Source organism: Molossus molossus, unplaced genomic scaffold (assembly GCF_014108415.1).
Source record: "Molossus molossus isolate mMolMol1 unplaced genomic scaffold, mMolMol1.p scaffold_m16_p_23, whole genome shotgun sequence".
NCBI lineage: Eukaryota > Metazoa > Chordata > Mammalia > Chiroptera > Molossidae > Molossus > Molossus molossus.
Window position 1 is genome coordinate 24,623,244 of NW_023425359.1, and position 24,963 is coordinate 24,648,206.

Here is a 24,963-nt window from a genome sequence, read left to right on the forward strand (position 1 = left end):
ATCCCCCAAAATGTAATTTCAATGGGGAAAATGCTGCACATAAACATTTTGAGTTTTCCCAATGGAATATCAGGTCCGTATACACACACACACACACACACATTTGTTTCATTAGCCAAATGGAAACACACAAGAAAACAATATTGGAAAATATTGCTCTAAGAATCCAGATTGTATTACTTTAAAGAACACCAGGGATAGTCACAAAACCCTAAAACTGCCCTTATTTATTGAGTAACAGCCATCTCATGGTAAGAAGGGATCCATATTTTTCCATGGGTCCAAGCAAAGAATGACTTTTCCGCAACGGAAAATGTATCACACATTCATCAGTGTGCCAGTATGAACCTCCAAGGATAAGTTTTCCTCTATTGGGGGTAAAAAGATAGGCTGTGCTTTCAATCCATTGAGCCATCCACGGGCGAGTTCGGGTGAACACCTCAGCTGATGAACGGGCGTGAGTAAAACACTCCTTGACAAAACATGAATTAAAAAATGACCACACTTTTTAGCTTGGAAGTGCTACCTGTACGTGTCAATCATATCTCTAGGCATCACTGAGGGAATCAGGATCCGCCAATGTTATCATCTAACATGTATTGACAGAGGTCAGGAGAGCTACGGTGACCCCTCTGTGCAGAGGTGACGACATCAGGGGAGTATGTCACAAGCCGGTGGATTTGAGCTGGTTTGGGGTTTGATCCGCTGTGATCCCCTGACCCGTCAGTCTCTCAGCCTCCCACTCTGCACTGCATACACTTCTCCACTTCTGAGTTAATCATTTCTTTGCCATTATCTGCCAAGAGTTCTTATCTCTTCTGCTGTCTCTTTATAACAGGGTCCTCTTATCAACCTGCAGAGAGTCACGTGACCGCTCCGAGCCTATGAGAAGTGTCCATTCTCCCAATTACACACCATCATGAAACTGGTTTACACCAGGTCACCGATGATGGAAAAAGTGCAGAGTCCAGGGGAAGACTTGTTTTAACTTAACTTTCTGAATTCTTGATTTTTTTTTTTTCCCCTTTTTCCTAATTTTCACTACGGGTCACTGTAGTCTGATGTGTTCTCGCCCAAGGCCACAACATCTGACAAGCTGCATTTTTCCTGTGCTCAATGATTTCTGCTGTAAGCCAAGGGTCTGCGTATCCGCTCACTAAGAATGTCTTCTCATTCGGATCCTGGGGATTTACAAGAATCTTTGAAGCATGGACTTACGCCTGCCGGTAAGTACAACGTGTTCCATTTATCACCTGTTATTCTGCTCTTACGTTATCTACGCAATTTAATCTCATTGCTGCATGTAGTGCAAGTCACTGCTTTTCCTGTTGTGTTTGTCAAAAGCACATAAAGCCCGTATATATGCGTGACACATTTATCTTTCTGGGCGTCCAAAAAAAACAAATGCAGATCTCAAATAGTACTCATCATACCCACGGTTTGGGATATCATTCTATGAGCCTCCGACGGCCAGGGACCTTGATCAGCTTCATCCCTAATATTTGCTGATAACTTTTCATCATCACAAATAATAAGTTGAAATGGGAACAACTGGAAACAAGTGAACCATATGGGATAACAGATCATGGGTCAAACTTGTTTCAAATATCCGCCAAGAGGCAGGCCACAGGGCCGGTCCCATTCACTGTGGAGCGTCCAGAAAGCCTTTCTGTTTTTCTGGCAAAGGAAAGTTCGGCGAAAAGAGAAAGGAAATCATACTATCATTCGGTAAGGGTTAGAAGTTGAGGGTTACTGTCCTGTATTTCAAAACAATGACTAGAACTCCTGTTTTTACAAACATAAGTACATAGAGCTGATTTTCTTCTTTCTTTCTTTCTTTCTTTCTTTCTTTCTTTCTTTCTTTCTTTCTTTCTTTCTTTCTTTCTAAGAGAGTCACACATTTGTAAATGTCACAGTAAGAATACATTCAATTAATGCCGAAAGGGAAGGGCCAGAGGGAAGTGAGCCCCCCTGGTCTGTAATGACTGGTCTCTTGCGAGTCTGTCCCTCTTCCTGTCCCCAGTTTTGGGGGGCCGGGCCTGCCCTGTCCTTTGCTCCGGGTTCCTCCTTTGGGACAAGGAGGAAAACCAAGGCTCTTGCTCCCTTGATAACCAGCTGACCCCACTCGGCACCGTGATTGCTTTTTTATGGGCTCACTACACCCTAAAGTATATCAATTGAGGAAATGGTTACAAAAAAAAAACACAAAACGTCCTGTGCCGACGGAGAACACCCCGGAAAGGCACGCGGAGTGCCCCGCGCAGCGATTGCTCCGCAGATAAAAGGAGACCCGGGCACGGGAGCGGGGCACCGGGAAGCACCCAACGATTCCATATCCCTTTCGCCCCGCGAGTCCCTCCAGGCGGCAGCCGCGAGGGGCGCAGCGGGCGAGAGCGCGCTCGGCCGGGGACGCGGGCGGCGCGCGCGGGGAGGCCCCGAGACCTCACGCGCCGATCGCGCAGACCTCGCGTGGATATAACAGGATCACGGGTGGGAGGACGCGCGCTTGCACTTCCCTCTGCTGCCGCGGGTCGCGCGGGCGCTGCGCGGGTCCGTCCTGAGCTCAAGGAACACCTGCCCCCCCGGGTTCCGTGGGCTGCAGAGGCCGGGAACCCGCAGGACGTCCGCCCACCCGGAGACACTGCTAGGGACTGAGCCTCGATCAAAAGTACCGAAGGAGGTGCCCAGCCAGCCTCCCCAACACCCCAAACCCTCCCAGGCGCTTCTCTGTGCCAACCAGGATGACAAAATTGCAGGCAATTTTCTGGTTGAGGAGACAGACCTCTGTCGGATCTTGTGCGCCCCTTCCGGGCCCAGGTACACTGCTCCCCATTCCCCGGTACTGCAGCCCTGCAGGCAGTTGTGATGCGCCTGTCTGCAACATCTTTGTGTCTGCAACATCTTTGTCACCCAGAGGCGGCTGCGCGCAGAGTCCGTCTGTCCAGGGCAGCCTCTGAGGAGTGCTGAGCGCCGCTCCGCCTGGGGTTCTTGTCTAGACAGAGTCACCCAAAGGGCTGACTGAGAGCAAGAGGGGCCAGTGTGGAGTGATCAGACTGAACAGCTGAATCCAAGGGGCTGACCCCCACCCCTGAAGGTGAGCTGCCCCTGAACTGGGCTCTGACTGCCAGGCAGGCCCACTGAGCAGAACCCACCAGCACGGAGTCTGAGATCCCCCGGCAGCTTTGCCGTGGGATTGGGGTGCCGAGTGGTTCTCAAAACTGAGCCCGGGGTATGCAGAGCTCAGTCAGCATTGCCAACTGGACATGAATCCAGTGTGTCCACCAGCTGGGCCTCTGATTTCAAAGCTGCCTCTGCAGGTCCCAGCTGGGCATGAGTTTTCTGCTGTGCACACTGGTGGTTCCGTGGCAAACGTGCACAGAGGTCTGCTCTGGCAGCGAAACATGGAGTGGAGATGCTCTCAAGTTGTTCCCTCTGCCCCCCAGGTGATCACCCTTCGGGGTGGGGTAACACAACAGCTGACTGGGCATAACCAGGCCTTCCTGCAGAGTTCTGCCACTGTCCACATTCTCGGTGTCTAGCTTAAGGTTTTCTCTTTCTCCCAATGGTGAGGGACTGGGTGACACGCAGCACTGATGCATGAGAAAGAGAGAAACAGAGCAAGCCAAACTGCAGCCAACCTGTCAGCAGAGGGGAGAATCTGCGTGGCAGGAAACAAGTCCCGTAGCAAGTCCACGGGGCCCTCCTCAACGTGCCAACAGAAAGCCTGTGGCCACTTGCACTGGATCCCTGGGACCCGGGAAGTGAGGGGCGCCTATGGAATCTGTTCCACGTTCCGTGTACACTGCATCTTAGCCACGGGGAGTTCTGTCTGCAAACCCACCATGGGACACACAGTTGCTGATTTTATTCCAGTGACCACCTCTGGGAGCTGTGCCCACAAGGGTCTCTGCAGCGGAGTGAGACAGCCGGTCGCCCTGACCTCCAGCACTCTGTTTGCAGTCTGTGACAGTCACCCAGGCCCAGGCTGTGACCCTGGCTGCTGGAAGCTCAGCTCAGCTGCCTCCTCTCCTTCCCACCCCAGCACACCCCGAAAACGGCACTCATGTCTCCACAATTGGGACCTGAGGGCAGTTAAAGAATTTTTTTAAATAAACGGAGATTTACGGAGAAGGGAGCACAGAGGCTTGGAAATGCTTTTCCCCTGATCCCTGCACCCAGACACATGTCTAGGACTATCTGGGATTCGGCCTTGAACTTGAGCTGAGCCAGGGAAGGGCCCTGGGAAGGCTCCATCCTGGAGGCCCAGCCCTTCTGCCTACACCGCAGGGATGCCCCTCGAAGGGCAACACTGAGAGTCACGCCACCCAAGTCCAGAACCTACCCCAGGATACGGCGACTTCTCTGGGTCACGGGCCTCAACTCTTCACCTTTGGGAACAGTCTTCTCCGAGAAATCCAGTTTGCTTCCAGGAGCTCCCGGAGTCTGGGAAGCTCTGTGACTGGGGAGGCCCAGAGCGAGGGGGAGATGTGACCCGAGAGCTTGAGGGAGCCTGGGGACACCCTCAGGCTGAATGTCACACACGTGCTAAAGGCCGCCTTTCTTCGTCTTTTGGGAAGCTCTGCTAGGCGTGTTCCTGTGAGATCGATAAGAGAAGACATTTGTAACTTTTAAACTCCAAATCCTCTGAGGACGGCACGCAGAAGCAGTTTGGTGGGGGCCATGCCACTGGTCCCGGAGGACCGTATGGGGCACTGGAGACTGTGACCTTCAGGAGGACCTTGGCGCCCTCGGTGACTGATTTCCTTCCGGAAGCTTCCTTACTCCGAGAAGAGTTGGGCGACCGAGGGGAGAGAAGCAGGGGGAGCGGCCTGTTCTCACGCTGCTTTCCCGGCTCCGTTCACTGCAACCGGCACTTACTTCTGACCCCGGCATACTGGGGAAACTCTCAGAAAGGTCAAGTGGCCCCCGGCCGCCCAGCTCGGGAGGGAGCTGGGGACAGAGCCCGGGGCAGATGCGGAAGCCCCGCCCTGTCCTCCGGGAGCAGGACGGCCCTGGGGCCCTGGGACGAGAGGGATTGTGGTGTAAAACAGGTTGATGGACTCAGACGTTCTTTCAGAAAGGCGTTGGGGATTAAGGAAGATGTTTGTAAAAGGCTCCTGATCTCCCCTTTGCATTCCATGGGGGATCAGATTTAAGATCCTGGCAGATTTCTGAGGGCGTGAGGGCGGGGCAGCACCTGGGGGCCCCGGGCCCAGCAGGGTGGGAAGCACTGCTGCGGGGCTTCAGTCTGGATGACGTTTCACGCGTCCGGCGGCAACTCTGCAGGGCTGCTGCGGACGGTGGGGGGACGTTCACGGGCATTTCAGGTCGCAGTGAGTCTGCCCGAGGCAGGGAAACCGCTGGACATTTCCCCTAAGAACCTCCGCGGTGCTGTGGGGGATGGGACAGGGACCGGGACCCTGTACGCACCACCCTTCTTAAGCACTTTTGACAAATGCGGGCGTGTCTCCAGCTGGGATGCTGTTCCCACACCTGATGCAACTGTTTGTCACAGTGGGTGCTGATTCCAATCACGGGATCTGGAGGCCCAGCCTCCAGGATGGGACAGAAAACCTGGGGACCCCCACCCCCACCCTCTCCGGGCCCCTGAACCGACTTCCCACAGTTTCCAGACCAAACACCCAGAGGAAAGCGGCAGGACCCCCCCCACCCCACCCCCCACCGCCGCGCCGCTGGCCACCATCGCTTAAGTCTCAAAAATTGCCTGCAGGTTGGAAGGGAGCCGACAGCCCAACCCCAAAGCAACCCTACCACTTCCCCCCGCCCGGGGGTGGAGGCCCCCCGCAGGTCCCCGCCTTCACATACAGTCAGTGCTGTCCGAGAGGGACTCGGAAGCTCAAGGCTACAGCTCTGGCGCCGTTTCTCTTTGATCTGGAGAACCAGCGACCCCTGGCTGGGGAGCCCCGTGGTCCAGCCAGCGCGGCCAGACGCAGGAGTTCGGGAGTGCTCCCTCGGAACAGCTGCAGTTTGGCGGGACTCGGGTGACCGCTGGCCCGGAATGCGCGGTCCAGGTTGAGGAGGGGCGTGGGACCGGGGAAATGGCACCCAAGTGCTCCGCGCGCGGCACTGAGCGCTGGTGGCCCGGGTCCTCCTCCAGAGCGTCACTTGTCCGAAGGCTGCGGGAGGGGTTCCAGTTCTGAGCTGGAGCTGCTGCCCATCTCTTTCAATCCGAGGAGGAGAAGGTGGGCGCGTTGGCCCCCCTGCCCGGCACTGTCTCCCCGCAGCACCGTCTCCCCCTCACTCCGAAGGGCACCGGCTCCCAGGGCGGGATGCGCCGGGCTCCGGGGTGAGCTCTGCGCGCCCCGGGGGAAATAAAGTCCACAAGGCCTGCGGGGAAGCCTTGCTCCCCAAAGCTGCAGGTCGAATCCTCCGGGCCAAACTCCCAAACCTCCCCTTTCCCACCAGGCCAGGGTGGGAGGTGTGCGGGGGGAGAGGGGGAGGTGGCCCTGGAGGCGCCAGGTCCGGGCGTCACCCTGGTTCCGCCCCAGGAAAGACGGGGCCTCCGTCCGCGGAGGTATCCCCGCAGCACCGCGGCGCCCCGACAGCGGCCCTGTGCTTGCTCGCACCGCAGCAGAAAGGGAGTTTGTTTTAAACCAGGCACTTCTCACCTACCCAAGTTCATTTCTTCAAAGCCTCGGACATTTATGGGTCTGAGCTGACATTTAATTCCTCTTTGCTTAAAATCAAGTTCTGGGGATTACGGGGCAGGGAGCCCGGAGGCGGCGGCAGCCCAGCCCCGAGCCAGCCCGGAACCGGAGCCGACTGGGGGTTCTCGCTAAACTCATTTCCAGAGAAAGGCAAAGTGCTCCTGGTGGGCTTTCCGAGGGGGCGGGGCGGGTAAGTCCCGCGAGCCCAGGTCTGGGGGCTGATCAGTGGCTTCTGGATTCTTCTAGAGACTTTATGAAACAAGTCTGGGCAACAAAGTAGACACGTGTTATGAGAAAAGTAACGAATTGTCGTGGTCGTGTAAAAACCCCAAGCAGGACTGGAGAAGGCTTTAGACATTGTTGCAAAGGATGCAGATTCGCGGTGGGTGGAGGGGGGGTGCGAGGCTTCTCCCCATCCCAGGCCCGCGGGAGAGACGGGTCTGCCGCTCCGTCTTCCGAGGACACGCGTCTGCCGGGCCCAGGAGACTGGGACCATCCCGAGGACCTTGGCGCTGTGTCCCTTTGCAGCCGGCAGCGTGTGGCTCAGGTCAAGGGCAGGCTGCTCCCGGCTCTGCCGGCGGGGAGGGAGGCCCGAGGTGCTCCTCGCGGGTGGAGAGTGCGAGACCTCCTGGGCTGCAGCCCGCGGGTGAGCAGGGCGTGCGGCCGCAGCGCGGGGCTGAGCCGGGATAAAATATTCTAGGGCCGCGCTCCCGCTCATCAAGGCTGCGGGAGCCTCCCGGAGCCATCAGCCTTTATAATTGCAACCGTCAATCAACGCTTTCAGACTGTAGGAGCCGCCAGGCTGAGCCCTGGAGGCCAGTCTAGTCTGAAAGGGGGGGAGGGGGGCGTGGGGCGCGGAGGGCAGAGGAGGGAAGTTTGCCCGGAGTTGGCCAGAGCGCAGGCAAGACACTCAGACCCACACCAGTTACATGTCCCGTATCCGAGTGGATTACTGAGCTTGTCCCCATCATTGGGTGGTGTCCCGGCGCAGGGTGGGGTTCTGCCCACTGGGGAGACCCCAAACCGGTCTGTGCATCTGTCCGTCAGTCCAGGCCACCGCCAGTAGACCACACAGACCCTGTCCCCGCCACCCCTTCCCCAGCTCAGCCGCCTTCCATTCCCCAGCGGGGCAGCGCAGGCTCCTCCCCTCAGCTCTTGGAGGTGGTTGTTCTAGGAGATGCCCAGACTTGTCACAGGGCACAGGGCAAGCGGTCTGGCTCCAGCGGGGAAGGGGGGGACACCTAGCAAAAATGAGAAGTCAGGAGACCAGAGTGAGTGCTCCTTGTGGGGATGGGGAGAGGCGCTCCTGAGGCATGGAGTGTGGGGAGCCAGGTACTGTGCCGCCCTCCGCATCCGCCCAGGGTTTGGGAGTCCACCACCACCACCAGGTGACCCACACAAGGTGAGTTGGGCCCTCTCTGTGAAGAACCAACTCCAGTGGGAGAAACACGGAAGGCGGGGTTCCGAGGTGCCGAGGCGATCTGAGTGGGGCTGGCCCTGGGAGGTCCCCCTCCCTGGAGCTGGAGGCCTGTGGTCCTCAGGAAACAAAGCTTCCTCGCTCCAGACCCCCTTGGCCATCACTGCTCCTGGGCTGTGCTGAGTCAGCCTGGACTGGGGCTTCAGGGGAGACCTTTTGTGGATGAGAAGACCTGCGTTGCTTTGGGGGGCATGGATTTCTGCAACCTGGCCTCAGCAGCTACTTGCCCCCCACTGCCCCTCTTGCTTTGTGAGGAGATGACTGGATGCCAGCTGTCCTTGACCACCCTCAGTCCCCATCTCTGGGGGTGTGATGGGGGCACGCTGGCTTGGCCTTAAGAGCATCTCTGGTGACTACTGAAGTTAAAGTCCTTGGTTGGGTCTGACTCAGCCTCAAGTCTAGACAAGGTGTTTGGCCGTGTGACACAGACATGGTCCTGTCAGACCCTTTCTGCTTCTTTCAATTCTTTTTACTTCTGCCTCCTGCCCCTCCCACCAGAGGACCCAGAATCTGGAGTCCCCATAGCTGCGGGACACTGTCCTTACGTGAAGGCTTTGTACTAAACTGGCCTTCACAGTTCACGACTCCACAAGGAGCCCTGAAATGAACTTCTGTTCTGGTATAGACACGGATTCTTAATTCACAGTGATAGTCAAACCACAGCCATCTCCTGCTGCTGAAAATGGATTGACAGGGTCACTTGATACTATTAGGAACATCTGAGCATCTGAAAGGCAGCTCATTTGGACAACTTCAGGCCCAGGGCCCACACTCCTCCTTGCAAACTAGTGGGCAGCCCCCTCCCCCGGTGTAAATGTTTCCATGAAACCTGACACCGCTACTAAAAGTTCAGGAACAGATTCTGAACCCAGAGGAGCATGGTGGCCAGTCCGTGCGGAGGCCAGTCTCCTGTCTCCAGGCTTCGGTGGTGGGCAACCCCATGGTATCCGGTGTCCCGATGCAGAGCTGCGGGTAGGGTCCTCAGTTCATCGGGGCTGGCGCAGCAGCTCGAAGGTGCGGTCTCTGTGCCACTCAAACGGAATAAACTCAGCTCTTCTGAGCTTCTACCGCGCCCCCTCTTGCGCGGACTGTGGCAACTCTCCGGCTGCAGCAGTAACTCTGCGGCCTTGCCTATGCCGCCAGGAGGCCGCAGCACCATGTTTTCCTCTCGCTGGGATGAGATCCGAAAACGTGGACGATGTGGTTGGGCTGGTGGCCGAGGAGTTCGCCTCGCAGATGGTTCTTTAAAACTCTGCAAAAGTGCTGGGCCTCTGGGCCTCCTGCGGCCGGTCCCCCAGACACCAGAACGAAAGAGGGAAGTCCAGACTGACGTGTGCGTGCGCCCGGGGCACAGCGCACCAAAACCTGGGAAGTCTGTCTCCAAGATCATCTTGGGGTGGGGGGTGGGGCGTTTGTAAGTGACTGAAGGAACTGGGACAGAGGGGAAACGGGGTGGCTGTTCTTCGAATTTCCGGCGAGTGAGTGAACACTCAGAGACATCCTTGTCCCGCCCCGGCCACGCCGTGGTGCCCGGACCCACGCGGGCTGGGTGTCTCGGAATGGAGCCGCGAGACCCTGGCGAGGTGGCCAGCTCGGCTTCTGGAAAGAGCAGCCAACGCAATTCTACATCTTTCCCGCTCAGGTTGTTGAAATGGGTGCTCAAGCCCCTCCCCCCTCAGCCCCTCACCCGACGTACAGGCCAGGGCGCACCCCCACACCCCATCCCTCCTCTCGGCTCCCCCTCGGCCGCCCCTCAGCTCTCAGAATCGCCGCCCCAGCCTCCCAGCCGCGCCGCCGCGCTCAGACAGAGGTCGCCTCTCGCCCGCTGTAAGACCCGGAAGCATCCACGTCCCCCGCCCAGGGCCAGGGTGCGGTGGGAGGGGGCGAGGCGGGGTGAAGAGGTTGGGGCAGGCGCGGGGACGGGCGTGCGCCGACTCCTCATTGGCTGGCAGCTGGGGTCCGACCCGAGTCCGGAACCCGCGTTCCCAGTCACTGTCATCAGCCCTAATCCCCGCTTCCCTTCCCCCGCCCCACTCACCTCCCTTCTCGCCCTGGTCCCTCTTCCCTGGCAGCACCGGCACCCTCGGGCTGCACGGGCAGCTCCGGGGCCCGCGGGAGGCGTGAAGGAGGCGGGAGAGCGAGGTGGGACCTCACACTCCTCACTTGTGTCTGCTCGCGCCAGGGGGCAGGGACGGGGAAGGTGCGGAGCGGAGCGAAGTGCAGCGAGCGCCAGAGACCCCTGCGGATCCTGAGCCCGCGGCGCGCGGAGGGCGGGAGTCGCTGAGTCGTCCCGCAGCAGCGACAGCGGCCCCGCCGCCGCAGCCGCGACACCTCTCTCCCGCCGCCTGCGTGCGCTCTGCGCCCGGAGCCCGGCGCGTCCGGATCCGCGCCCCGGGCAGCTGCGCCCTCGCCGCCACCGCCTCCGCCCTCGCAGAGCCGAGCCCACGCGCCCGGGCGCCGACTCCGCCGGGTCTCAAGCCCTGTCTCCTCCTCGCGGCTCGGGGGCAGCTCGAGGCTGCAGGGCTGGACGCGGCGCAGGGGTCCGGACTCGCAGCCCCGGAGGAGGCGGAGGCACGCTCCTGCTAGCAGGCGGGCGAGCGGACCCCCTGGCGCCCCTTCCTTCTCCCCGCCGGAGGTGAATCTCTGCGGTGGCGTCCAGGTGCGGGGCTTCCGGACGGACCCCAAGCCCCTGTCCGCACGCGCAGCCGCCTTGTCATGCTGCCCAAAGTGGAGACGGAAGCCCCGGGACTGGCTCGATCGCATGGGGACCGGGGGCAGATGCCGGAAAACATGCAAGGTAAGCAGGCGCCGCGCTCAGGCTCCCGCGGCCACCGCGCCGGCTCCGCGCGCCTGGAGGGGCCGGGCCGGGCCGGGCCGGGCCGCGCGGCGCAGGCCGCCTCCCCAGCCGGGAAAGTTTGTGGCCCTAGGACAGTGCGCGACGGGCGTTTTCCGAGCAACGCCTCCTGGGCCGCTTCTTACTAAGAGGAGAGAAGCTCGGCTCGCTGGCCGCCGAGCGGGCGGGTTCAGGCTGAAGGCGGTTGCGAACGGGAGGGAGTGTCTCGCTGGGAACCCGAGCGGGTTCTCGGGCACCGGAAGCGGTGTGGAGAGAACCGGTGCGCGAGTGTGGAGGAAGAACGTTCCGCTCAGGACAGTCACCTGCAGCAAGGGACGGTGACCCCGGGCAAGGATTGTCTTAGGTGTTGGAGTGCAGGTGGGCACCCCAAAGCCCAAGTGCGCACCCCGGGAACTGGTTCCGACCCAGGCAAGTTCAGAAGAGCGGGCAGAACTGAAGAAGCAAACGTGGCCCCAACCCCATGCCCTGCGCGGGTCCAGCGGGTGTATGGGGGTGGGGAGGACGGTGTCGCTTGGAGCCTGTCGCAGCCAGAGAATGGGACACCAGGGGTCCTGTGTACATTCTGCAGCTCCCAGCTCCCGGTTGCTTTAAAATAAAGCCAGTGACCGGCGCTGGGCCTTTACCGCATTCCCAAACAGCGCTCCGCGCCGGCGGTAGGAAGCCCTTCGGTTCGCCCCGTGCCCCGGGCCGGGGCGGGAACAAACTCAGAAGCGCCTCGGGCGCTTTTCCACCCTCGCCCCTTCCCGCGCGCAGGGTGTGTGCGCAGGCGAGCCTGGGGTCTTAGAGCCTTCCTGCCTTCCCCGCGAGCGAACTTGGAAGGGCCGGGAGGTGTCGGGAGCAGAGTTCAAGGCTGGTGCGCACGGCACTCGCCCGGGGCCTGGCGTCGCAGGCCGCTCTAGGAAAACTGGGTGGCAGAAAGGCGTGCGGCAGGCCTGGGGGTGGGTTACCCCTCCGAGATTCTGGGGTCTCCTCAGCTCTCCAGGAAGGGCTGTGGAAGGCCCCTGGGCCGAGGCTCCTGAGACCAACTTATGGGTTGGCTGCGGAGGGAACCCGGTTGGCCCAAAGAGGCCTTTCCTGCAGGTCGCCGGGGTCCCCCGCGCAGTGGGGACATGGGGACGCAGGGCGGGGAAGCCGATCTGGGGACCCTCAGCTACCAGCAGTCGCGAGAGAGGACCCTTTGGGTGCCGTGAGGCGGCGCGGTTCTTGGGTCCAAAAGGGAAGTTTCTGCTTCTGGTCCTGGCACGTGGGTTTCCGAGGGACCCCCGGAGACGCCGGAGCCTGAAGTCCGGGAGGCAGGAAGAAGGGTTTGGGGGGGAGTTGGGAGGGAAATTCCACTGTAACATTTTCTTCCTAAAGTTTGAGAGGGGCGTTCTTGCCAGGACCTAGGGCCCCAGCGCAGAGAGTTCCCTTCCCGTGTCCGGGGCTGCAGAGGAGCCGCTGGCCTGCGCTCAGCCTTGGGCTCCAGAGCCGCTGGGAAGCGCCATTGGGTCCGAGAGGAGCCCCTGGGGACGGTGACCCCATTCCCACGTTTACTCCAGTCTCAGCCTGGCATGTGCCACAATCCGACCCGTGGGGAGAACCGGCTGCTGCTTCCCAAGACAGCACCGCGCCCAACTTAGGGGAAACTTCTCGGCGGGCCCAGCTTTCCAAGGCCCTACCGTCCCCTCTACTTTTTCAAGATGGGGACGGCTTTGCCCTGACGGACCCCGCTCTCCAAAGGCTTACCTGGGTTACAGCACCCGAGTCTCTGAAAGACGCTCCGGTGTCGCGCGCATAGCCGCCACTGCCTCCCAGCTTGGCCTCCGTCTTCGAATTTTCCAAGAGGGTCCCCACCCCAGCCTTGGTCTTTTCAGTGGGATCCCCGCAGTGAGCCGCGAGTCCCCTGTAAGCCGGGGCCTGTGGTGCCCTGGGTGTGAAGTTACAGTTGACTTTGTTGGAGGGCAGAGTGGAAAAGAACAGACTTAGTACAGTCCACTCTTCTTTCGTCCCTAAAACATGCCTCACATAATAGTCACGAGTTTCAGGAGAGACGGGACTACATTCGAATGTCTCCAACCTTCCACCTTCCCAAAGCCCCTGGTTCTCAAAACCGGAGCGCGGCCCCTGAGGCTGGGACCCAGGCTGGCGCCGCTGGAGGACCGCTGGGAGCCAGCGTCTGGCTCTGCGGGACCCTTTTCTCCCAGTCCCCAGACTCAGCCCCAGTGCGCGGCGCTCGGCCCGGCCACCAAGAATCGCAGTGACACCCCCACCGCACGGCCCTTTCTGGAGCCCGCAGAAGCCTTACAGGAAAAAAAAAGAAAGAACTTTTAAGTAAAGGTGGGGGGCGGGGGGAACAAGTCACGGGCAGGGAAGCTACCCTGGAGATAGAGTGGCCCGGTACTTTGGAGCTGGGGGGCGGCTACTTCTCTCTTTCCTTTTTGGTAAACAAATCAGGAAACTTTTGCCCGGTCATCTGTTCCCCTCCCCCCACCCCATCCCGCCCCCAGCAAATGCCACTGATTAACTTAAAACAAACGGAGTCGGTGTTTGCGCGCCTGTGTTAGCGGAGGTTGAGCAACCGGCGAGAGGCGAGTGCGCCCCGGGGGTTCACAGGACGGTGCCCGAGGGCGCGCGGTGGCTGGGCTGCGCGACCCGTTCCCGCCGCGTGGACGCGGAGTCTCAGCAAGGGACCCGACCAGGTACTATCCGGGGCCCCTCCGGCCACTGCCCTTCTGTGCACGGATTATCCACGGTCGCTGACCGGAGACGCTCGGCGGGGCTCCATCCCAGGAAGGCGGTCACCGGATCCCCGCGGGGAGGTCCGCGGCCCGATTTCGGCTTAACTTGAACAGGGCGATCTCGGGGTGTTTATATTTTGCCCTGACGACCGAGAACATGTGAAGTTCATTACGGGACTTCAGTGCTTGGCTTCGAAACCAAACTCTCCTGGTCTCTTTTCCTCTGTTTTTTTGTTTGTTTGTTTGTTTGTTTTTCTTTTTGTTTTTCGTTTGGGCGGTTTTCCTTTTTTTTCTTTTCATTTTTACAGGAGGTTTTCAAAGGTGCGGAGATGGAAGGACCCCAATCAAGAGCTCCCGCTGGCTGTCGGGAGAGGGGATGCTGGGAACCGGGTTTCTGGGGCTGGGGTTTCTCAGCCAGGGGCTGGCCAGTCCCCACTGGCTCCTCCTAGGGCTGAGGTGCTCGCTGCCCGTGTCCCGGCAGGAGTCGGGGATTTGGGGTGTGCTTGTTTCTGTCCCTCGGGCAAAGGTGACATTTTTGAAACTTTTAAGGGAGTTTCAAAGAAACTCGAAATTGTTCATTTCAGGCCGTTTCTGCTTCTAGTCTGATTGGCTGCTTTGCAGACTGTGTTCAGCCTCGGTCCGTGTACACACGTCTAACAGAAGACGTTGGAATTGTTTTTAAATTTAAAACATGTTTACGTGAGCTGCATGCCTCTTGATGCCGAGCGACGTTTTCCTTTCTCTGGAGAGGTTCTCTAAAGAGCGCCTGGGCACACATTATTTGTATTTTATTTCGTGTTTTCCCTGGATGGTGCTGGCCCACAGTCACCACCCTGATTCTCATTGCAGGATGGAAGCCTACCTGGCGAATTAACTGGCCCCCTGTGTCCACTCTCTTCTCTTCCAGTGTCTCAGTTTAAAATGGTGAATTACTCCTACGATGAAGACCTGGAGGAGCTGTGTCCGGTGTGCGGAGATAAAGTGTCCGGCTACCACTATGGGCTCCTCACCTGTGAGAGCTGCAAGGTGTGTTTGCACGTGGCTCCCGAGAACCAGGGCGTCAGAACCCCCCATAAACCACTGGGTGGCCGGTGAAAGCCGGCCGAATGGAGGCTGTCTTTTTAAGACTCAATTTAAAAATGGGAGAGAGAAAGAGTTGGACCTACAGAGACGATTTTTAGAAATATGGGTCTGGTTTAATTCAAAAGGCAAAGAAATTTATGCTGTTTAGAAAACTTTGCCGTGGCCTTAAAATATTTTATTGTGGTGGAGTGATGTAGCTGTAGAAAGGCTTCTATTACTAACAGTCCTAAATATTGATTTTGCTTGACTTATATATATTTAAGGCTGTTCTCTGGAGGAGCCATGACAAAGTATTTCCCAAATACCTTTTCCCGCCAGAGCGCCCTGTGCTACGCTTCCAGACGTTTGTTATCCTCTGACATAAAAGTCTAAATTCCCAACTGCACGAGTTCACCCTGATTTACTCCAAAAATAATTGTGAAGATTCTTGGAAATTTATATCGTGAAGAACAAGAAGCCAGGTCTTAGTTTACAATAGAGTGGTTTCCATAAATATACGATCGATTTCAATGGACGGAATCAATAGCTGAAACATATGATATTGTGACTAATATCAACTCGACATCAAGGGTCTCTTTTTATATATTCCCAGTAAATTTGATACTCCCTGTTTTTCAACTTTTTTTTTTTTTTTTTTAAGTAGAAGGCTCAGTGCAATTACTTAAACCACTGCCGGGAAAATCCCTTCATTCTCCATAACGACGTAAGATTTTTCACTCTGTGGCTGGGAGGGTAAACAGAAAGACTATAGCATCCTGGCCACACTGGTACTGTAGGATAAAGACAGCAGTTTTATTTTTGATGCATTTTTTCCCTGAGACGTCAGAACATACCCTGGGTGTTAAACGTCAGTTCTCGCATTTGTTCCACTGTTTTTTCTTCCTCTTTTTTTACCGAGTTCTCATACTGGAACGCATTCCAGGGGAATTATGAACATTTTCCCATTTTTACTCTTTAAATCCTTTTGCTTTTAACTACCTAATGTTGACATTTGTGAAAGATCTGAGATGTTCTGCTAGTCAGTTTTTCCACTGGTCCTTTTCAGCAGTTTGTCACTGAAATTGTGTCCGACTCCGTAAGAACAGGTCCCCAGCGCGACCTCTATGTGGACATGGGGTGGGGGGCACTGGTCAATATAGAAGGTATTTTTCTCTCTGACTGTTGAGATGAAATGGTGTGTAGCCAGACCTTCCCAGGATTGGATATCATTCTTCAGGAATAGAGTTCTGAGGCCGGAGACAGCCCCACCAGGACCTGGCCCTGCTGGGGAGGGTTGATCTTGTTAAAATGGAAAACAACCCACAGACCTACAGAAGGGCCCAAAGGGTGTGATGAGAAGATTTACTATCGATTTCCTTAAAATCAAACCATGGGAGAGAAGGGTGTTAGATTTACAGTACGTCTCACTGTTTTCTCTGTCTTGCAGGGATTTTTTAAGCGAACAGTCCAAAACAATAAAAGGTACACATGTATAGAGAACCAGAACTGTCAGATCGACAAAACACAGAGGAAGCGTTGTCCTTACTGTCGATTTCAAAAGTGTCTGAGTGTGGGAATGAAGCTAGAAGGTAAGATTCTTCTAAACACCCCTTACCGCCTGTTCACCTCCAAGGACATAGAATTTAAAACAAGGTTGTACTTATAACACAGTAACATTGTTTTCCTAGTCTTTTAACTGCTGTTGACAATGATGTAACAATAGGCCTGAGTTTCATTTTAACCCTTGTGAAATCAACCAGGAGAAAATATGTTAATATCAGAGCTGTGTCTCCTCTCCACCACCACCCCAACCTCTGTTTTGTTTGTGGAATAGCTGCGCCTGACTTTAAAAATAAAAGCAGGTTAGACAAAAACAAGACTCAGGCGATTCGACTGAGAACAAATAAAAATAATTTGCAAAAAAAATAATCCTTAATCGGAGTTTTTGAATCAGAATGCCCTAGTGGAAGTTTGGTTGGAATCTTGTTTTTAAAGCTGTAGGTGTGCTTATCATAAGTATAATCATCAATTGCATGATTCCTCAGCCAGGATCAACGCCCTTCATTTTTTTTTATCCTCACCCGAGGACACATTTTGCATTTATCTTCAGATAGAGCGGGAGGGAGAGATGGACAAAGCGAGAGAGAGAAACATCGACTAGTTGCCACCCACATGACCCCAACCAGGGCTGGGGACAAACTGCAGCCGAGGTACATGCCCTCAGGGGGAACCGAACCCGGGTCTCTCTGGTCCGCAGGCCAGCGCTCTAACCACTGAGCCAAACCGGCCAGGACAGGATCAACACCTTTCATTGTCAACAGGGGTTCTCATGGTGAGTGTCATTTTGCATAGTGTGGGAAAGAGCTTTTCAAAATTAAGATAATAACTGAGCCTGAAAAATAAAATAAAATAAAATAAATAAAAGTGGAGGAGAGGGAAACATGAAAAATAATGAACTCTCAGGAACGCCGTGTGCATCCTCTAAAGCCACATGAAACGTGACGCTGGCAGGGCAGAGCAGGGTTTCCAGTGTGCAGACGGGCAGGTGTGACCACTGCACTAACTGCTAGTTCATGGACGGCTGTGGTGCACCCCTCTTCTTCAGACTCTCACCCACGGACTTCCCGCTGATGAAATCTACTGCACATAGAGTAATAATGAGCAGTATGTGTCATGGACGTGCCAGGAATGGGAGCGCATTTTATTTTATTAAGATATTTCATTGATTTTTAGAGAGAGGAAGGGAGAGGGAGAGAGAGAGAAATATCTATGTGAGAGTGATACATCGAGGGGCTGCCTCCTGCACGCCCCCTACTGGGGATCAAGCTCACAACCCCAGTAGGTGCCCTGACCAGGAATTGAACAGGCGCCCTCCTGGTGCACAGGACAACGCCCAGCCAACTGAGCCGCACAGGCTAGTTGTCTTTGGAGTTTTTCTGTTATGTGGAAACCAGACTTGATAGGAATACCCCAAATTCCTAATAAATCTGCTGAATTGCTAATAGATTCCTTCCTGATAGAAGCAGCCACTTTGGTTACCTTAGGATGGTTACGTCCATATTACTTTTAAGAAAAGATCCTTGAAAGGAAGTTACTGATGTTTATTAATTTCTTTATCAGTAATCACTTAATGTTTCAAAAGCCAAATATGATGATCGAGTCTTATTACAGTAAGAAAACCAGAAAATAAAATGGTAAAAATGTGTGATTTCCTAGGATGTCATTTGATTTTATTTTTTGTTTTTTCTTAATAAAAGAAAAAAGTTGCATTTCTTTGCCTGGAAGAGTATGCTTTCATAACTGTAAGTCACTTCGGTGCCTACTCATACTTCCTTGCCAATGGGGTAAAACAATTAAATATTCAGTAAATTTTCATCCACATGAAAAACTCTATTGTCTTGTATACCTAGTATTCACCATACATTTTTAATGCTGTACTAATCCTATGATAAAAAGCTCAAAAAAATCCAACCTCCAGCCATGGCCACATGGCCCGAGCTGTCAGAAGCTCTTGGCTTCTACCCAATTGCCATTGGCCACTACGGGCTTGGAGAGAACAGCTAACTTATTAGACCGGGCCCCAGACTCCACCCAGCCCTGGGGCAGGGGATTGTCTTAACGGCATCTGAAATGAATTTGCTTTAATTCTGTCCAATTTTGCTAAAATTAAAAACAATGACCGGTGGTGAGCTGCTATACTTTTATCAAGTCCAGGTGAAATGTATTTTCTAAGGAAAGTACCTTTCTGCCCTTTTGCTCCAAGTTAGCCAGCATGGCTTTGAAGGAAGAAGATGTTCTAAGAGAAAGTAGTCACAATTTAATCTAGAAATGGGTTATTTGGAATTTTTGTTCCTCTCAACAGGGCGGGTTTCCATACAGAGAGCAACAATGTAACTGGCAAAATAGAAACCAGTACTCGGTAGAAAAACTGACACTCTTTCGAGCGATACAAAGTATCCTCTGTGTGGCAACAATGAGGAAGTCTCTAGGGTCCACAGAAGAGCTAATCGGTCCTTCCAAAATACTTTTTTGATGATAAACACATTCGGAGGAAACAATTTATGAATAATGAGGACAGGGCTTTTGGGGGGAGTTTTTGAGGACAGTGGCAGAGAAAACAACCCCACACACCACTTCTGGTCAGTTTGCAGCATTAATAAATCGCTGGCGATCTGGGGAATGCTAATAACTTACATCTTATTTATACCCTGACTTTCCTTTCCTCCCCCGCGACAGCGGTAAGGGCTGACCGAATGCGTGGAGGAAGGAATAAATTTGGGCCAATGTACAAGAGAGACCGGGCCCTGAAACAGCAGAAAAAAGCCCTCATTCGAGCGAACGGACTGAAGCTAGAAGCCATGTCTCAGGTGATCCAAGCGATGCCGTCCGAGCTGAGCATCTCCTCCGCGATTCAGAACATCCATTCTGCCTCCAAAGGCCTACCTCTGAACCATGCTGCCTTGCCTCCCACAGACTATGACCGAAGTCCCTTTGTAACATCCCCCATCAGCATGACAATGCCCCCCCACGGCAGTCTGCAAGGTTACCAAGCCTACAGCCACTTTCCGAGCCGGGCCATCAAGTCCGAGTACCCGGACCCCTACACCAGCTCGCCCGAGTCCATCATGGGCTATTCCTACATGGACAGCTACCAGACGAGCTCCCCAGCAAGCATCCCGCATCTGATCCTGGAACTTTTGAAGTGTGAGCCAGACGAGCCTCAAGTCCAAGCCAAAATCATGGCCTATTTGCAACAAGAACAAGCCAACCGGAGCAAACACGAGAAGCTGAGCACCTTTGGGCTGATGTGCAAAATGGCAGACCAGACCCTCTTCTCCATCGTCGAGTGGGCCAGGAGTAGCATCTTCTTCCGGGAACTGAAGGTACGTCAGCTCTTACCACTTACAAAGCCTTTGCATCTCTAGAGAGACCGAACTCTTCCTGATTGACGCGTCCCTGGGGGAACACACAGTGTGTTGCGTTACGTTGCGTTGCGTTGCGTTGCGTTGCATTGCCGGCCTTCTTGGTAGGATTGACAGAGGGGAAGACTCAATGGCCTTGGCTCGGGGCCAGTGCAGCTTAACATTACGGGGCTTCGTTCCCTGTCGCTCTTCATTTGTGGGGATGGCATTCAGCGTACAAGATAGGAGACAGGTGGGGTTATTTTCTCCTGAAACGTAGAACGTCTTTTTGATTCCCTTTCACTCAGATGGTTTGTGGCTAGACAACGTAAGGCAATGTCAAACCGCGCCTAGAAAACTTGTTTAAAAATTGCCCCGTCGAGAGCTGTCTTATAATGGAGCCATTTGAAAAGGAAAAAATGCCAACCTCCAGTCGTGTAGACCCTAAAGAATGCAGGTACCACCACTGGTGAGTGGTGTCCGGTGGGTACTTACCGCCTGTTTACCTTGACTGGAGGTTGGCAGGGCTTTGCCCGGGGGCAGACCCTGCTGAGTGGCCTGCTGTCCTCGAGGGGCGGCCGGCCGGTGCGCCCAGCTAGCGTTTTTCCGTCTCATAACCTGCGTCTGTCATTGATGTTAATGGATTGGTACATTGTAAACACAGTGCTTGTTTGCATAAGGATCTCTGTTTAACTACATAATTATTTTATTTCCTGAAACTGAAGACTGAATTAATATGGGAAAGTTCTCTAGACGCTGGGACTCGCACGGTGGTGACTGCACCCACTGGGCAGCCTGTGGTTTTTCATTCTCCATTTTAAAAGCAAAAGTGATTCTGGCTTTGATTTCTAAATATCTGCTACAAAACCAATGTCTTCGCTTTCCCGGCATGGGGCGGCGGGGGCGGGAGCGGGGCGGGGGCGCCTGCCTAATACCCGTGGTCTCGAATCACCTTGGACACAGCTGGGGAGGCTTCTTGGTTTGAGGGTTTCTGTTCAACACGGTCTGTGTAGAAGGACTAGGGACTCCGCCTCGTGGAAGTGGGAATAGTCCTCATTCAGCTCCAAGGTCCCCACGTGGGAGGAGTCGTCTGAACCCACCCGAGAGGTTGGCGGCGCCCCAGCAGCCCCCAGCAGGGACGGTGGTGCACCCGGCCCTCCACTCTCCAGGCCTCTTGTGCTAGTTTGAAGGGGACCGGAGGTGGGACATTGGGCAGCGCAGGGCAAGCAGAGGGCACCAGTTGGCACCCTCAGGCCAGAGGTGGTCTGAGCGTGTGAGCATCCATGCGAGTCAGGGCGTGCTCATCGCAAAGGAAACTTGTCTGGGGTTCTCACGTTTACAACTCTGTCGTTACCAGGACAGACAGGTGACGCCTTTGAAAATGAAAATGAAAATGACCACTTTAGATACCACTGGAGGGCTAGGAAATGGGGCGCCGGGGAGCCTCAGCTTTGCAGCCACCTGGGCTGGATTTGGATGACACCCTGGCCATGAGCAGCTGTGTGCCTGGGCAGGTTGTGGGTCTCCCTGGGAGATTAATCTGGGAGATTGTGTGTGTGGTGTTTAGGGCTGGCGTATGGAGGGAGCAGCGATACTTCTACTGAGGAGGCTTTGCAAGGAATAGACAGACCGGCGGGCCGAGCGCCGGGTACGGGCAGCCTGGCATGTAGTATAGACTTAACAAAGGGGTGCGCTCACGAAACTGTTGCTGTTCTGTCACTGGTGTGTGGAGGCTTTACAAAAATACTCTTATACTCAGGAGAGCCGGGTGGAGAAACAATGTTGCCACGTGTGCGGAGGAGTATCACTGTGTAACAAACAGCCAGGACCCCAGAGCACCCCCAGGCCACCAGGCAGGAAGCTGGGCATTCGATCAATGCAGAGCTGAGGAAGACAAACTGTTTCCTCTCAAGGATTTTAGGAGGAGACAGTTTTGTAAATACCCTTTAAAAAAATAAAGACACCGAAGTTGTAGCGCACAAATCTACGGGGAAAGAAGCCACGCATCTTGTTTTTATGTACAAAGGGGACGGTCGTAAAGGGAATATACCGGGGCCACAGGGGGGACGGCAGGATGCAGGGGACACACTCGTTCTCCCCGGATCGCTCTCCTTCCCCGCGGCTACAGCTGGTGAGATTCTTCTACCAAGCATGGGGGTATTTGGCCAACATATAAGTCCCTTCAGGAAGGGGCATAGTCAAGCCTCGTTTATCGTGTACACCGAGTAGCACATGTATCAGGCTCCCCTGAGATGGGAAAAGGCAAAGGGAGCTCCAGACCACTGGGGCTGGGCGGCGGTGCCCCCGGAAAGAGAGACAGAGTTGACCTCCTGTGCCTTGGGCTCCCCTTGAAAGAAGTGATTCAACTGAGGGAGTTTTCAGAGGCGGAGACGCGGAATTCAGAATGACTTAGGGACGGTTTCAATAGAGCCGCAGGCGACGCTCCCTGGAGGAATGCCGTCCCCGGCTGTGGTTACTCTGTCGGCCAGCGGAGCCCGGCGTCCGCAGCTGGCACCCGCGTGGGCATGCCGGCGGGCTCCTCCGAGGCCGTGCCTTTCAGATCGCGTTAACCACCACCTGCCGTGGGAGTGCGTGTGTCCGTGAAACCTGGCGAGCCTAGCACGTCAGCACACGCACACGCTGAACCGGCTTCACGGCACAGTACACGGCCTTCTCTGTGCCGGGCGCGGGGATGCTTTCTAGTCTGTCCCGCTTCCATCTAATTTATTTCATGTCTTTGTGCTTTATCCTCACCCGAGGACTTTTTTTTTTGCATTTATCTTCAGATAGAGTGGGAGGGAGAGAGAGAGAAATATCGATGGGAGACACATCAACTGGCTGCCACCCGCATGACCCTACCAGGGCCGGGGACAAACTGCAACCGAGGTACACGCCCTCCGCGGGAACTGAACCCGGGTCTCTCTGGTCCATGGGCCGATGCTCTGACTGCTGAGCCAAACCGGCCAGGGCTGTTTCATGTCTTTAAAAAATTTCTGGTCTAAATTGATTTGGCCACTCACTGATGGGGCAGGACCTGCAGCCCCCAAAGCTCCGCCCCTGGCGGTGGACGGCCATCCCCTGGGCGTGGCCTACCCATGGGCACAGCTGGAAAAGGCCACCTCCTCCTGGCTGGCCTCAGAGACCCTGCAACCCCGTCCTTACCCTGCATGGCCACAAAAGGTGTGATTTTTAAATATCGTAAAGGGAGATGAACACTTCCCTGTCAACAGTTGTCTTTTTCTTCTGACTTCACAGCAAATTAGCCCCCAAGAAATACACTTACAGGGGTGATCGCTTAGGACTGTGCACCCTGAGATGAAAAGCCCCCCATTTGCTCCTGGAGAGGGATGGGTTAATGAGGCAAGTTTGCAAGTGACCCCTCGCTCCTCTGGCTAGACACGCGGCTTTCTCTGCTGCGTACGCGGGACACTGTCCATTTCACTCTGGCCCGGGGAAACTTGGGGGTTGGTTTGTGTTTCTACGTGTTTACAGGGTGCAAAAGAGATATTCTAGTTCCTGTTCAAAACATTGGAATGAGAAAGAATCCATCGCTCCCAGACGCAGCTCGTGAAATAGCACAAAGAAAGAAAAGAGCAGGTGCTCAGGGACCAAGCGCAGGTTCAGAGTGGGAAGTGGGGGGAAGTGGGGGGAAGGAGACAGGCCCCGGGAGCTGCCCCGCTTCCCCCCACCTGGGAGGCTGATTCGGATCTGCAGCCCTGATGGCAGCAGGAAGACAGGACAGACAGACACTCTGCACCTAGCAGCCTTCTCAACCCCACCCGGGGCGCCAGACCCCCCGGCCCCGGAGGCAGGGGTTCTCGGAGCTGGGAGCGATGGGGAGGCCCCTGGACTCTCCCTCCCCCTTCTCGTTTGAAGAACTGAGGCAAAGAGGGGTGTGACTTGCTCAGTATTTACAGCTGCTGAGGGACTGCGTGGGGACTGGTAGACTGAGGTCCAAAGGGCAGCACTTTTGTGAGGCCCCCCCATCCTCACCCCACCCCTAGCGCGCACACACGCACACACACACACACACACACACACACAGTGTAACCTTTGACCCAGAAATGCAGCCTCGGCAGGGATGCAGAAGCAGGTGTCTGGCTTCAGAAGTCCATCCCCACATCCATCGCCAAGTCACTAGTCGTCAGCGAGACAGGTTTTCTCTGAGCCCAGACGACCCCCGGGGAGCACAGGGGTCACTTTAGAAGCTGCAATAATTCTTTCCGGCCGCCGGGGGATCGTTCAGAGACTGGGTCTCCCCGCCAGCCCCCGAGTCCTGACCTCCAGGGGTCTCCGCGCCTCACCCTCTGCCCACAGCTTGCTGCCTGGAAGGTTCGGGTTCAGCACCCTGTGGGCCGGGTTATACACGTGGGTGGAAATAGGCAGAAAGAGAACACCGAGGGCCACCTGGTGATGGACGAGCAGCGAGTTATAAAAGGTCAGGGAAGCTTCAATAGTCGTTGAATGCGATGCCTTCCTAGCGCCTCCTGACCTTAAACCTGAATCTGTCTGACAACTGCTTACACTCTTGCCTTCTTCCTTGGTTTTTTTTTGTTTTGTTTTTTTTGGAAATGGAGAGCAAATGGGAGACCTCCGCCCACTGCTCAAAGCTGTCTGTCCGAGTCAAGAAGCTGGTGCCCCCTCCCCACCCCGTGATTTTTCACCGTCTGGCCCGCATCCCCCACAAACACGCTCTTGACGACTAATGAACCAGCAGCATCATTTGATGTTCTGACGAGACCAGATGTCCTCAGAGGATTCTGGGAACCGCGAGAACTTGGCCGCCGCGAAGGATTCGGATCCGAGGAGGAATGGATCCTGTCGGAACTGGCCGAGCTTCCGCGAGAAGCGGCCTGAGACGCCGGCCGGCAGCGTCCAGCTCGCCCGACCTGTCAGCTCTTCCGTCCTGCTCCGCTCCAGGGGCTGTCCTCGCGGAGTCTCGTCGATTGTTTCAGAATGTTCTAGATCCCTTTTCCAAGCTGTAGTTCCCCTGAGCCAGCAGGTCTACAGCCTGGGACTTCATGGGTCTGCCCGAGCTGTAGGCTCCGTCCTTTAGCCGGCAGCGTTGGCCGTGTGGGGAAGGTGTTTGCACAGGGTCCCCACGCCACCCCGTCCTGCTTCTCCCTCTGCCTGAGAACCGGGGTCCAGCAGCGGGAGCCCAACCCCAGCCACCCCACGTGCTCATGTGACAACCCAGAGTCACCGTCACTGTGCTGTGCGCTCGATTCTCCGGATGCGAAGGGGTAACTCCAGGAAGGAGGTGAGAAGCAGGAAATGCACTTGA

The 24,963-nt window shown here is 55.6% G+C and overlaps 1 protein-coding gene across 2 annotated transcripts in view; it reads left to right on the plus strand.

The window, feature by feature from the left end:
• Positions 1 to 953: 953 nt before the first annotated feature.
• The window catches only part of NR5A2 (nuclear receptor subfamily 5 group A member 2), an 82,441-nt gene continuing 58,431 nt past the window's right edge, over positions 954 to 24,963 (plus strand). The window contains exons 1-5 of one of the 2 annotated variants that reach the window (XM_036277539.1): positions 1,163 to 1,226; positions 10,805 to 10,942; positions 14,624 to 14,742; positions 16,226 to 16,367; positions 19,015 to 19,661. In XM_036277539.1, coding sequence (XP_036133432.1) covers positions 1,163 to 1,226; positions 10,805 to 10,942; positions 14,624 to 14,742; positions 16,226 to 16,367; positions 19,015 to 19,661 — 1,110 coding nt within the window. Of the gene's footprint in view, positions 1,227 to 10,804; positions 10,943 to 14,623; positions 14,743 to 16,225; positions 16,368 to 19,014; positions 19,662 to 24,963 lie in introns of both variants that reach the window. The other variant, XM_036277540.1, reaches the window with a different exon arrangement.